Source organism: Fukomys damarensis, unplaced genomic scaffold (genome assembly GCF_012274545.1).
Source record: "Fukomys damarensis isolate Sample0158 unplaced genomic scaffold, DMR_v1.0_HiC HiC_scaffold_9, whole genome shotgun sequence".
Lineage (NCBI taxonomy): Eukaryota > Metazoa > Chordata > Mammalia > Rodentia > Bathyergidae > Fukomys > Fukomys damarensis.
Window position 1 is genome coordinate 28701726 of NW_022900921.1, and position 12123 is coordinate 28713848.

At 38.8% G+C, this 12123-nt stretch overlaps 2 protein-coding genes and 1 pseudogene across 3 annotated transcripts in view; all 3 read left to right on the forward strand.

Annotated features, from left to right (window-relative positions):
* Positions 1-4148, forward strand: part of Ddx46 (DEAD-box helicase 46) — a 52450-nt gene extending 48302 nt beyond the window's left edge. The window contains exons 22-23 of the mRNA XM_010622023.3: positions 2527-2600; positions 4070-4148. Of these exons, the coding sequence (XP_010620325.1) occupies positions 2527-2600; positions 4070-4117 (122 nt within the window). The 3' untranslated portion in view covers positions 4118-4148. The remainder of the gene's footprint in view (positions 1-2526; positions 2601-4069) is intronic.
* Positions 4149-4198: 50 nt separating this feature from the next.
* The window catches only part of CUNH5orf24 (chromosome unknown C5orf24 homolog), a 17847-nt gene continuing 9922 nt past the window's right edge, over positions 4199-12123 (forward strand). For both annotated transcript variants that reach the window (XM_010622024.2, XM_010622025.2), the window contains exon 1: positions 4199-4275. The gene's annotated coding sequence lies outside the window, so the exon portion shown is untranslated. The remainder of the gene's footprint in view (positions 4276-12123) is intronic.
* LOC104860794 lies at positions 6527-8007 on the forward strand (annotated as a pseudogene).

The window sequence follows — 12123 nt, forward strand, 5'->3', positions numbered from 1 at the left end:
GGGGTTGAGCCCAAGGCCTCTTAAGCATGCATTCTGTGTCTGAGCTACATCCCTGCGTCTCTTACTTCGTTTTTATAGAGCACAAAAATTTTGCTCCTGTATAGTTCTGTTTGTTCTATATTTTTGTTGTTAGTGTCACAATCTGCATTTTTATGCATTATATATCCTTTAATATAGATTTAAAATTATTTCATGTAATTTTTTGGTACGGGATCGAACTTGAGCTTGCAATGCAGGTGTGGTGCCGCTGGCCCTATTTCATGTAATTTGTCTTTGAAGTCATATAGGAAAATAAAGGAGCCACACATTAAAAATGCTACTGACTTTTGTATTTACCATTATTTTTTTCACATGGATTTGAGTTTCTCCATGCTATTCAAGTTTCCGTCTAGTGTTTCTCCACTTTCAGTCTGGAGGAGTTTCTTCTTTAGTACTTTTTTTTTTTTTTTTTTTTTTTGCTTTTTTTTTTGTTTCCGTTTTTTGCTTGTTTTTTTTTTTTTTTTTTTTTTTTTTTTTGCTTTTGCTTTTGCTGTCGCTTTTTGTCTTTGTCCTTTTTTTTTCCCCTTTAGTACTTTTAATAGGGTAAGTCTCCTAGCAGTATACTCTGTTTGTCTGAAAATGTCCTAATTTTAATTTCATCTTTGAAAACTTTCTTTTCTCCTTTTGGCCAGGCATGGTGCCACATCCCTGTGATTCAGGCTGTTTGGGAGGCTGAGGCAGGAGGATTGCAAGCTTGAGGCCAGTTTGGACTATTACCAATACCCAATCTTTAAAGGGTTGGGGATGTTTTCTGTGGTAGAGCATTTGCCTAGCATTACATGAGACCCTCGTTTCACTTACCAACTATCACAAAGAAAATTTTTTCCACTTTTTTTTTTTGGTACCCAGAATTGAACTTAGAACCTTGCACTTGGGAGGCAGGCGGCAGCACCACTGAGCCCCATCCACCTTCATTTTTGAAGTATAATTTTCTGGCTATAGAATTCTTAGATGAATTCTTTGGTGATTTTTTTTTTTTTTTTTTAATCACTTTGAACATCTTCCACTACCTTCTGGCTTCCATGGTTCCTGGTAAATCATTTGTTAACTTGGAGGTAGTGAGTCGCTTGTGGAAGTGATGAGATGGTTTGTTATAGCAGTTTGATAATTTTTGAGTATGCTACACATGGATTTTGGGGTTTTGTTTTTATGGGAATCTTGGAAAGCATTACAGGGGAAAAAACCCTATTCTTCCTGAGGGAGAAAGGAAAAACTTAGAAGCGATGCTATACTTAAAAGTTGTTCTAGGAATCCAGGTGTAGTGGTGCATACCTGTAATCTCAGCATTCTAGGATTGCAAGTTGACTCCTAGCCTGGGCAGTTTAGCCAGACTGTGTCTCAAAAAGAAAAAAAAAAAAAAAAACCTAGGGATATGGCTCAATACAAAGACCCTGGGTTCAGTCCCCACTCACTCAAAAAAAAAAAAAGACCTCCAGAACTGGGCATATGGATTCATGGTAGATCACTTACCTATTATATGAAATACCCTGGATTCAGTACTTAACACCGCAAAAAGAAAAATAGTAAAGAGAAGGTTCTGGTAAACACCTTCCTATTCATCCTATTGTAATAGCTTTACATGTTTGTTTTTCTAATAATCTATAAGATTATAGAGAATACAAATATGTTGTGTAATAAGTCTTTTGCAGTATATATGCATGGTGGGTGCTTAATGTTTCTATAATAACTGAATACATGTCTCCAGCGTACCACATCTAGTCTTAACTGTATTCTTACACATTATTTTCTCCTGCCACACTGCACTGCACTACCCTTCCTCTTCAGTAATTAGAGAGAGGGAGGGAGAAAAAATTTTGTACTTTCCACATATACTCTCTCTTGCAAAATATTCTTAATGTTGTCTGTCCTCCTGTAACTTGAATAGTCTTCCATCTAGTGCCTGTAAAACTTCATTCAGATGATATCTTCCTTGAGTATTTGCAGACTTCAAAGAACACAATAAACCCCACAGTGCTGAGATTATAGGCTTGCACCATGATGCCCAGCAGAACTCTTAACACTGTGTGTAAAGTGACCTCCAGTGGTTTTGGGGGCGGGGGTGGAGGAGTACCTGGAATTGAGCTCAGGACCTTGCACTTGCAAGGCAGGCAGCGACACCACTGAGCTAAACCCTGGGCCGTGGTGGTTTATTTTGAAACTCTGAAAGTAATCAGAGTTGGGCATGGTGACCTACACCCTAATCCCAGCACTTGGGAGGCTGAGGCACGAGAATCAGTGTGAATTTGAGGCCAGCCTGAACTACATAAACCCTGTCTGAAAGACAATACAAAACAAAAATCAGAATAATAAGTAGCCATTATATAATGTGGGTGGTGTTCTACTAAGCATTGAACAGCTGTCTTGGGAGGGAGTTCAGTGTTCCTAAAAGTCACCTCTAGTACTGTATTTCCTCTTGAACCTCCATGACATGGGTAAACATCTAGTGTAATTCTAGTAATACAGATGTATTTTCTACTCGATCACCAGGTGCCAATGAACTTGCTGTGCAGAAAGCAAAGGCAGAAATCACCAGGCTCATAAAAGAAGAATTGATCCGGCTGGTAAGTAAAAGCCTCAAGGACTTATTTTTATTGACTTATAATATATATACAATGTAAACGTTTTATTGACCAATAAAATACAGACAAATAGACAAATCATGAACATATAGCTTGATGAATTTTCAGAGTAAGTACATCTGTGTAATCACTACTCAAATTAAGAAATAAAGAACATTACCAGCATCCAGAAGCCTTCTCCTTATCACTATTCATCTCCTTATAATATAACCATATTGCAACTTTTTAAATCAGAGATACAGATAAGCCAGATACGTTGGCACATGCCTGTAATCTCAGCACTTGGGAAGCTGAGAGAGGAGGGTCTTAAATTCAAGGCCAACCTGAGTTACAAAGCAAGACTGTCTCAAAGAATCTTTATTTTGCCTATATTTGAACTCCTTATAAATAGAATCATATGCTGTGTACTCCCTTTGTATCTCAGTATGGTCTGGAGGTCAGTCCATGCTGTTGCAAGTAGCAACAATTTGTTGAATATACCACAGTTAACTTATGTGGTGGACTTTAGGGTCATTCTAGTTTTTGTTTTCTATAAACCGCCTTTTGTGTCTTTTTTATACATATTAATATGCTTTTATTCTTGGATTTATGAATTAGAATAGAATTGCTATTTGTAGAATTAAGTATAGTTTGGCTTTTTAGTAGATATGGCTAAATGTTTTCCAAAGAAATTATACTGATTTACTCCTTCCTACACAGCATATGAAAATTTCAGTAACTCTGAATCTTTGCTGACGCATAGTGTTGGCAAGGTTGATTTAGGTTTTGTTATTGTTTTTATTGTTTTGGCAGGTTTTTTTTTAATTTAAGCAATGGCTTAATTAGCCATAGACTACCTTTCCAAAGGGCACAGACATGTCCTTGTATCTTTTTGTTTGTTTCTGGGTCTTTTGTTTTTTGTTTTGAGACAGGGTCTCGTTATGTAGTCTAGCCTTGTCTTGAACTCACTGTGTACCTTATGCTGGCCTCAGACTCCTGGCAATCTTCCTGTCTCTGTTTCCTGAGTGCTGGGATTATAGGCATGTGCCACCACACTTTCTCTATAACATGGACATTGGGTGAGGGTCCTTCTTATTCTTTCTGTTTAAGAGTATGACTTTGAGGATTTTTTAAAAATTTCAGTTACAGAGCATTATTTTTGGGAGATAAGATAACTAAAGAAGAGAGGGTATCTCTAAAGTAGGAAAAAGAAAACAATCTTTAAATCAGGGTTATAAGCCTCTTTCATCAAGGAGTGATAAAAAAACAACCATATTTTTGTATATTGAAAACAGTTGTCAAGGGAACTTCAGTGAATTAAAATAAGTGGTTAGTTATTGGATAGTTCCTTGTGCCTCAGTGCAGTAATATTAACATCTTTATTTTGACTGTGATAATTTTATAAGAGAAAAAATGATCTTACGTTTTCTTTTTCTTGCTTTTTCTAACCATGTATCTCTTTTTTATTACAGCAAAATTCATACCAGCCGACAAATAAAGGAAGATATAAAGTCTTATAAACATCTAAAAAAACCTTTTTTTTAACCTGTGCTGGTCTGTGATACAGTAGCAGTTGTTGTCTGAAGTTTACAATGTATTGTAAATTAAGATTTTTTTAATTCTGTCTTGCTGATTTTTTTAAATACAAGAAACCAGTTTTTGCTAAAGAAATCTGTCAGTAAGTAGCTCCACAATTATTCAAACTATATTTAAAGCAGGTGTGTTTTCAGAGTACGGTATCTTTAATGTGCAACTTAAATATTGGTATTTTAAATATCTGGATAATATTCTAGAGGTTTAAAAATGAAAACATTTGGGCTTTGTATTGAGGTAATAAAGAATACAAGTAACTAAGGAGCAACACATCTTATCTTTCAGCAGAATTATCTCCTGAGAAAAGGTGAAATTTTGTCATATTTTGTGTCACCCCCTCCTCAAACTTAAATCTTGCTCAATAGACCATCTAAACTGGATTTAAAAATATAATAGAAGCTTTACAAATTAGGTTCAGAATTTTTTTTAATCATTGTAAATTGGCAATAGTTGGATTATTTTTGGTTTTTGTAAAATTAAAGATTTGTAGCATAAGAATTTTTTGCATTTCTTTACACTGCAAAGAGTTTTAGTATGTACTACTTTTAGATTCTTCTTGCAACCTCTAGATGTATGCCTAGGTATTCTTTCTTAATCTTATCTAAAAGAGCAGTTATAGCCTATAAATATTAAATATGATTCCTTTTCCCCCTGAAAGTGTTTTTTTAGACATCTGTACATATGGGTTTTTTTTTGTTGTTGTTGTTTTTGTTTGTTTTTATTTTTGTTTTTCAGTACTGGGAATTGAACTCAGGACCTTGTAAGGCAGGTGCAGTGCCACTGAGCTAAATCCTTGGCATCCCTACTGCTTTTAATCTGCTTTCCTTCAAGATTATTATAGGTTGTGAGTTTTTTAAAAACATTTACGTTTGGGGGGGCTGAGACAGGAGGATTACTACAAATTCAAGGCCACCCTGGGCTACATATTAAATTCAAGGCCAGCCTGAACTACACAGCGCGACCCTATATCCCCCCCAAAAATAAATAAAGCATACTGGTACATAAGTTTTAGACAGACTTCAGCATTTCTGTGAAATGTAGTGCACAAGGAATCAAAATTGTGTTTTGAGCCCTCAAGATCTAACTCTGGAATATTCTAGTTTAAATAGCTATTGTTGGATTACCTAATTCTTTCCAAGACCTTTGGTATATTAGCACTTCCTATTGTCACTTGAAAAAGTTTTTTCAGGAATTAAGGTGTATTTCTTAAATTAAGAAACAGCCTCTATGCTTGACTTAATAATTTTCAAAAAGCAAAATATTACAGGCAATAGCCAAAGTGACAAGGCATATCAATTATTTATTCAATATAAATTATCTCCATTCACAAAGTAAGATAGAACTGAAGTGTTTTTAGATCCCTTATACATTTATTTAAATAATTGAAGGAAGAAAACAAAGTACATGTAACCACAGAATGAAATAAACCATTTACTCTAAAATTTCAGGCACCCTCTCCCCCTTATTTATTTACTTGTCATTATGTGGATAGTTTGTTTTCTTTGATAGCATATATCATAGTCCCACATTGGTGACATTTGGTGCTCCCTTATACTTACTAGATCACTTTGGGATTCAGAGATTACATCATTTTAGCATTTCCTTTATGTTTGTATATCTAGTTGTGATGAGCTGCTAGGATTTTGTTCTAAAATGAAGCGTTATTTTGGTGGTATGTTTTTAGTGTCACACTGATTTTTAGAATTTGAATGATGTACAGGCTTTAATTTGTTTTTTTTAATGCAATATTTACTTGTGTTTTCTAAATTCCTTATAAAATAAATTCAGTCTGCATTTTTCTAAAATTACCTTTCCTCAAATGATTTCTCTTCTTTTTCTCTAATTCTTTAGTAATGGTAAACATATGAGAGAAGTATTATACTCTATATATCTTTTTAAAAATTCTAGCAATTCACTATCCAAAACTTTGATAGTTTAAACATAAGATAGAGAAAATACAGGTAGAAGGGACACAAGGAAAATCACAATTTTTAAAATTGCAGCTTCAGCACACACAAGTTAATCCAAGCCTGTTTCCTCTTCCAGGAAACTCACTCAAAAAATTTTTCCCCCCAAAGGGTTTCAAATTCAGCTCATGATTTTCACATTTTTCATGACTAGGCTACCATTCTTCAACTGTGAGTAGGCCATCTCTCTTCACCTGTAAAATGAGGCCTTTCACTTTATGAATGGGCCATCACCCTTCACTGGAAGAAGTGCTGTCACTTTTCACCTATAAATTGAATCTCCACTTTCCTTACATTTCCATCACCAAAACACAAATATATCCAGCTCAGGCCACAAGGCATCTCTGTCTGTCTGTCTCTCTCCTTCCCTCTATTGTCTTTGAGTGTGTACTTTTGAAACCTCCTATGTCTCTGACTGATATGTCTTGAAAATTATTTTTCTGTGACTGAAGTCCGTGAACCTACAGGTTCTTTAGCCCTGATTTGGGAAACCTCCTCAGACAGTTCTGGGAAAATTTATAAATTTTCTGAGAAAAATTGGATTTTTTAAATATTTTTGCATAAGACAAATGTAGTTGAATTAATAGGTTAATTTGACAGTCAAGAGTTTTACCATGTTGGCTTCTACTCTTACAAAATGGAGATACATGGTACTTAAGAGGCCCCAGTTCGGGGCAAGAAGCAAGAGCAGAGGCTCCAGGCTCTCTGTGGTACTGGAAGGGGCCAGTCTGGAGAGGGTCAGGGTAGAGAAGACGTGAATTACTCAGCTGTGACAAGTACAGGTCTGTGTTGTTGAGGGACCCTGGGCAAATGTGACCAGACATAGCCCAAAGAACTCGTTGATACTGATGAGCAGTCTTCAACAGAGCCAGATTGCTGCAGGTTTGTATCCACGCACAGAAGCTGATTGATGGAACCAGACTTTGACTCCTTTTGTGGCTTTATGTTTCAGCTTTTATACAATTTAAACAGCTGATAGCCCCCAGAAGCTTTTGAAGGTAATTAAGAGTTCATTGTCAGATCATTTCCCAGTTGGCTGTATGAAAATTGGCTCTTCTTTTCATCCCAGTCATCAGTAGTGTCCAAGAGTTGGTGCCAGTTGTGACCCTGTTGTTTTTGCTGTGGGAACCTTTGCCTGTGGCAAGGTCAGGGTGAAGTACAAAGAAAAGATGGTATCCATTAGCAGCTACCCCCACTCTGCTGCCCTCACTTGTGCTAAATCGCCTTTGAAGAAGTATGGGGGGAGACCCTCTGGTTCTGAAACAGAGGCCTATTGACATCACTTCCCTTATTCCTGCTCTGAACTGACTGCTGGAAGATGACCTTCCCATGCTGAGTCTAGAGCCTGGAGAAGCCTATGCTGTACATTTTCTTTTCATTTGTCCTATAAATGCTGTTTAAAATAAAAGGGGGGGGATGGAGATACAGTTAGGCATGATGATACATACCTGCATGTCTTCAGACCCTTTGGGAGACCTCAGGTTCAAGCTCAGCCTGGACAACTTAGCAACCTTGCCTCAGTATAAAAGAATAGAAAGGACCTGCCCCATTAATCGCTAGGGATAATTACTAAGGCTGTTGGGGCCGGGGATTTAGCTCAGTGATGCTGCACCTGCCTTGCAAGCTCAAGGTCCTGTGTTTGATTCTCAGTGCAGGGGAAAAAACAAATTTTTAGGGATTTGATTCAATGCAAAGATCCTAGGTTCAGTCTCTAGTGCCACACAAAAAAAAAAAAAAAAAAAAAGACAGACAAAATGAAAGGGCAATGATGAAGTTCTGCACAACTCCTTGGCACACTTACACTTTAATATTTAATATGCTTTGGAGCCTAGGATTTAGCTCAGTGGTTCTGCCACCTGCCTCTCAAGCACAAGGTCCTGAGTTCAATTCCTGGTACCTAAAAGAAAATAAATATTTAATACACTTTGTGTCTTTTTGGCTTTGTTGGTGTACACATGGTGTTCAACTGGTAGTCACAATGCATCTTTGACTCTCGTACTTTTTTTTTTTTTTAAGCTACTGTCCTTATGTATGAAAGAGTGGTAAAGGAAAACTAGCTCTTAAATCTTGGGATTTATAAATCTCATTAAGTCCTCTGTGGGGTCTGCTTCAAAGTAACACATGAGCATCATGAAAATTGCAGACTAGAAAACAGCTCCAAAGTTAGAACTCAGCTGTGTCTGAGCTGTGGTTGTTGCTGTTACAGTATATAGCTAAAATGTCCCAAAAGTCTAATATGTTCAGAGGTGGAACTTTTGAAAAGTAATTAGCTCCTGGGGGTGCTATGCTCATTTGATTAATCCACTGATGACTCTGTGGCTATATATGCTATTAGGTGGAGATCAGTTGGAGGTGGGTCCCTGGGAGCATGAGTTGGGAGAGTGTATTCTTGTCCCTGCCTCTTCCCTTCCCTCTCTGCTCCCTTGCTACAATGGATTGAGCAACTTTCCTCTACCATGCCTTTCCACCACGGACTAAGTTCCCTGAAATCTGAACCAAAGTAAACCTTGAAGTTGCAAGTGTTGGGTATGTTGTCCCAGCAGTGCCTTTCTTTGCTTCATAGCCATCAGGGGTCTGTTAGTGACATTTCTGTAGAGCTTGTGTAAGACAACTGATGGGGAAAGTGGTAGTGCAAATGAAATCTAGGGTAGACTTTGTTCAGAAAAAGTATTTGTTTGGCTGCCTTTTAGATAATGCTAGTTCATCACAGCAGCCAAGAGACCTGAGCATCTCGCCTAGTGCAGTCTGAAAACTCTTGCACTTAGACCCTTCTGACGTGAAAAACTAAATTTATTTTTTAAAAGAGTGTGTGTGAGTGTATACGTAAGGTGAGAGAAGAGAATGAGTGTGTAGGTTCTTTTTAATTTAGATATAGCCACCAGAAAACCTTAAGAGCAAAAGTTTACTGTGGAGGGTCATGAAGCTTGGAGTATAACATCTCACCACTGTTTAAGGAAATACTCCCTATACTCATAAGCTATCTCTGGAGTGAAATATGTCTGAATTTCCCTTACTAGGTAAATAGTCCCTGACATGTTGCAGTTATGGAAATTCTGGGGGGAGAGGGTTGGATAAGGTCTCGCCATATAGTTGAGGCTGAACTTCAAGTGATCCTCCTGCCTCAGCCTCCCAAGTGCTGGGATTACAGGTGTGCACCATGGTCCCTAGCTTGGCAGTTATGGACATTTAAATATATTTTTCCTATCTTAGTTCATAATTTTACTCATGGGCCAGGGATCCCACCACTCAGGAAGCTGAGGTATAAGAATTGCAATGAGTTAGAGGCTAGCCTGAATTATAGAGCAAGACCCTGTCTCAAAAATAAGGTTAGAAAACCAGGTATAGCTTATGTGTCTGTATAATTTTTACATAGTAGTGGTTTCTAGAGAAGACTACTTAGCTCCACTATTTCCAAAGTATCAATGTGGTCCTTTCCTCTTTCCCCAATGTAATATAATGGTAACATAAAGTGGTTTTAGACTGGAGCAAACTTCTGAACCTACAGGATCTTATAAAGAAATTAAACATGATAACGAAACCCTAAAATTTGGATGTTAGACTTCTCTTCCTCTTAAATCCACCACCTGTGCTTCACACAGGTTCTAACACTTAGATTCTAGCACTTTCTCTAAGTTTTTGGCTGTGAAGTTACTGCACAAGCCATAAATCGCCCTCAGTTTTGATGCCAATTACAAGTTCAAGGGTCCCTACGAGTATTCTTATGTTCAGTTTAGTAAGCTCACAAGAATTCACTGCAAGCTATTACATACACATGATTATTAATTATAGTGCAAGGATACGGATGAAAAGCAAGGGAAGTCTCATAGGGCAAGATCTAAGAAGTTCTCAGTGTGGAGCTCCTAGTTGTACTTTCCCTGTGAAGTGGTCGGGAACTGTGTGCACCTAGCCTGCCTGCCAGGAAATCCTGCCTTTCCAACCAGGTAAGCAGGTGAGCCTTTGTATCCAGAGTTTTTATTGGAGCTTGTCAGATAGATCAACTACCCATATGGCTAATCTGTTTCCAGTTCTTGGAAAGTGGAGGAGATACCATGTGACTCAATCCCACACAGTCACATTGGTGGACTGACAGGACTCAGGCCCCAGGCAAATAAAAACTATCAAGCCTGACATACCAAGGGTTTAGTGAAAAACTCCAAGGAGCCAAGGGCAAAAGTCAGACTTTTTTGGGCAGGGTTATATTTTTTACATTTGCCCTTCTACTGTGTAGAAGGAGCTGCTTCTCAATTTTTTTAGATTATTCTGTATTATGCCTTCAGTTTTTCCCCTCTGGCTGCCAGAAAATCCTGCCTCCCTTGAGGGAAGTACACCTGAGCTTCAGTGTCCAGAGTTTTTATTCGGAGTTTAGTATATAGGCATAATCAATAGACCATAGAATGGGCTGGGTGCTGTGGTGCACGCCTATAATCCTAGCTGCCTGGGAGCCTGAGGTGGGAGGACTTCGAGGTCCTCGCCAGCCCAGGCAGGTTAACAAGACCAGAGCTTATCTCATCTAAAAAGTGCTTGGCCATGTAACTCAGTGCAAAGACTCTGGTCTCAATCCTCAGTACCGAAAACAAACCATGACAGGTTATGACAGGTCTAGTCCATCAGTAGGATGAAAGGGGTTTTCCCATTTTACATATTTTATTTGAGTTTTCTCCTTGCTTGTGTTCACCCAGAAACGTTGCACCTGTCATGGTTAAATGCTGGTAAGGCAGTACCTGGAGGCTGTTGTATCCTCAAAGAGCTTTCTTTGCAAGCAGAAAAGACAAGTCACTTTCCCCAACTTCTCACTGCTTAATAATGTCCTGTCAGAATCTGTGCTCATTATGGACCCTCTCCTTTCTGACTTCTAGAAATTCATGGAAGGAGGCTAATCTCTTCTAAGTGGGGTTGCATGTGACTGACATGAACAGAAATCTGTAACACAAAAGGAGTCTGAGTAATATATGACTCCAACAGAAATATTTTATTTTATTAAAGAGTACTGTATTGGTTTGCCAAAAGTTTTGTAACTTAGTAAAGGGATTACCTACCTTGGGTTTGTACTTTATGACTTAGCACACTGTACCATGGGCTGGTTATGCTAACTAAAAAAAAAAAAATAAAATCATTAACTGAAAAAAATAAATAAAAGGAGTCTGTACCCAGGCGTGGTGCCACACACCTGGAATCTCAGCACTATGAAGCTGAGGCAGGGGGATTGCTGTAAGTTCGAGGTCAGCCTTGGCTACGTAGTGAGTTTAAGACCAGCCTGAACTATGTACTGAGACCCTGTCGCATAAATAAATGTTAACTTTTGTCCCACCCTTTCCTCGATGGTGGATGAAGACTGGCGATTTTTTGTTTGTTTTTTTGCTACCGGGGATCTTACTCAGGCCCTTGCCGTTGCGAGGTAGGCAGTGGAACCACTGAGCTAAGTCCCCGGCCCAAGAATATGGCAATTCTAAAGAGATACTGGATGCAAAAACCATAAAAATTATAAGGTGGTCCATGAGTCCGAGGGTCCCCAATACTAAATATTATTTGAGTATTTTCGTTTTGTTTGCAGGTGGGGATCTTAGCCTATCCATGTGAAACGAGTAGAGGCTGATTCCCTTTAACATGTGGGAAGCCCCTAGCACAATGAGACAGCGATAAACCTTTTGTGCAAACAGCCGTACAAAGCTGTCTTTGGAAAGACAACTGCTGGGTTCAAACGCTGACTTCATTTATTAATCCTGTATTCTGAGAAATATCACAGAATGCGAAAGACAGTCACTCCCCTTGCGGTGGGACCCTCTAGCCCAGCTACCGCCGAGGATACTTGTAAGCTCAGGGAGCAGCCTGGCCCGCTTCCACGCACCATTCACGCCGCGCAAGCGCAGCCTGGCTGCCGAGTTTCCTCCCAAGCTCGCGTGCTGGGCCGCGCGGGAGGCCGGGTCTCGCGATGTGTGCGTGCGTGTGCGCGGTTCTCGCGAGCTCGC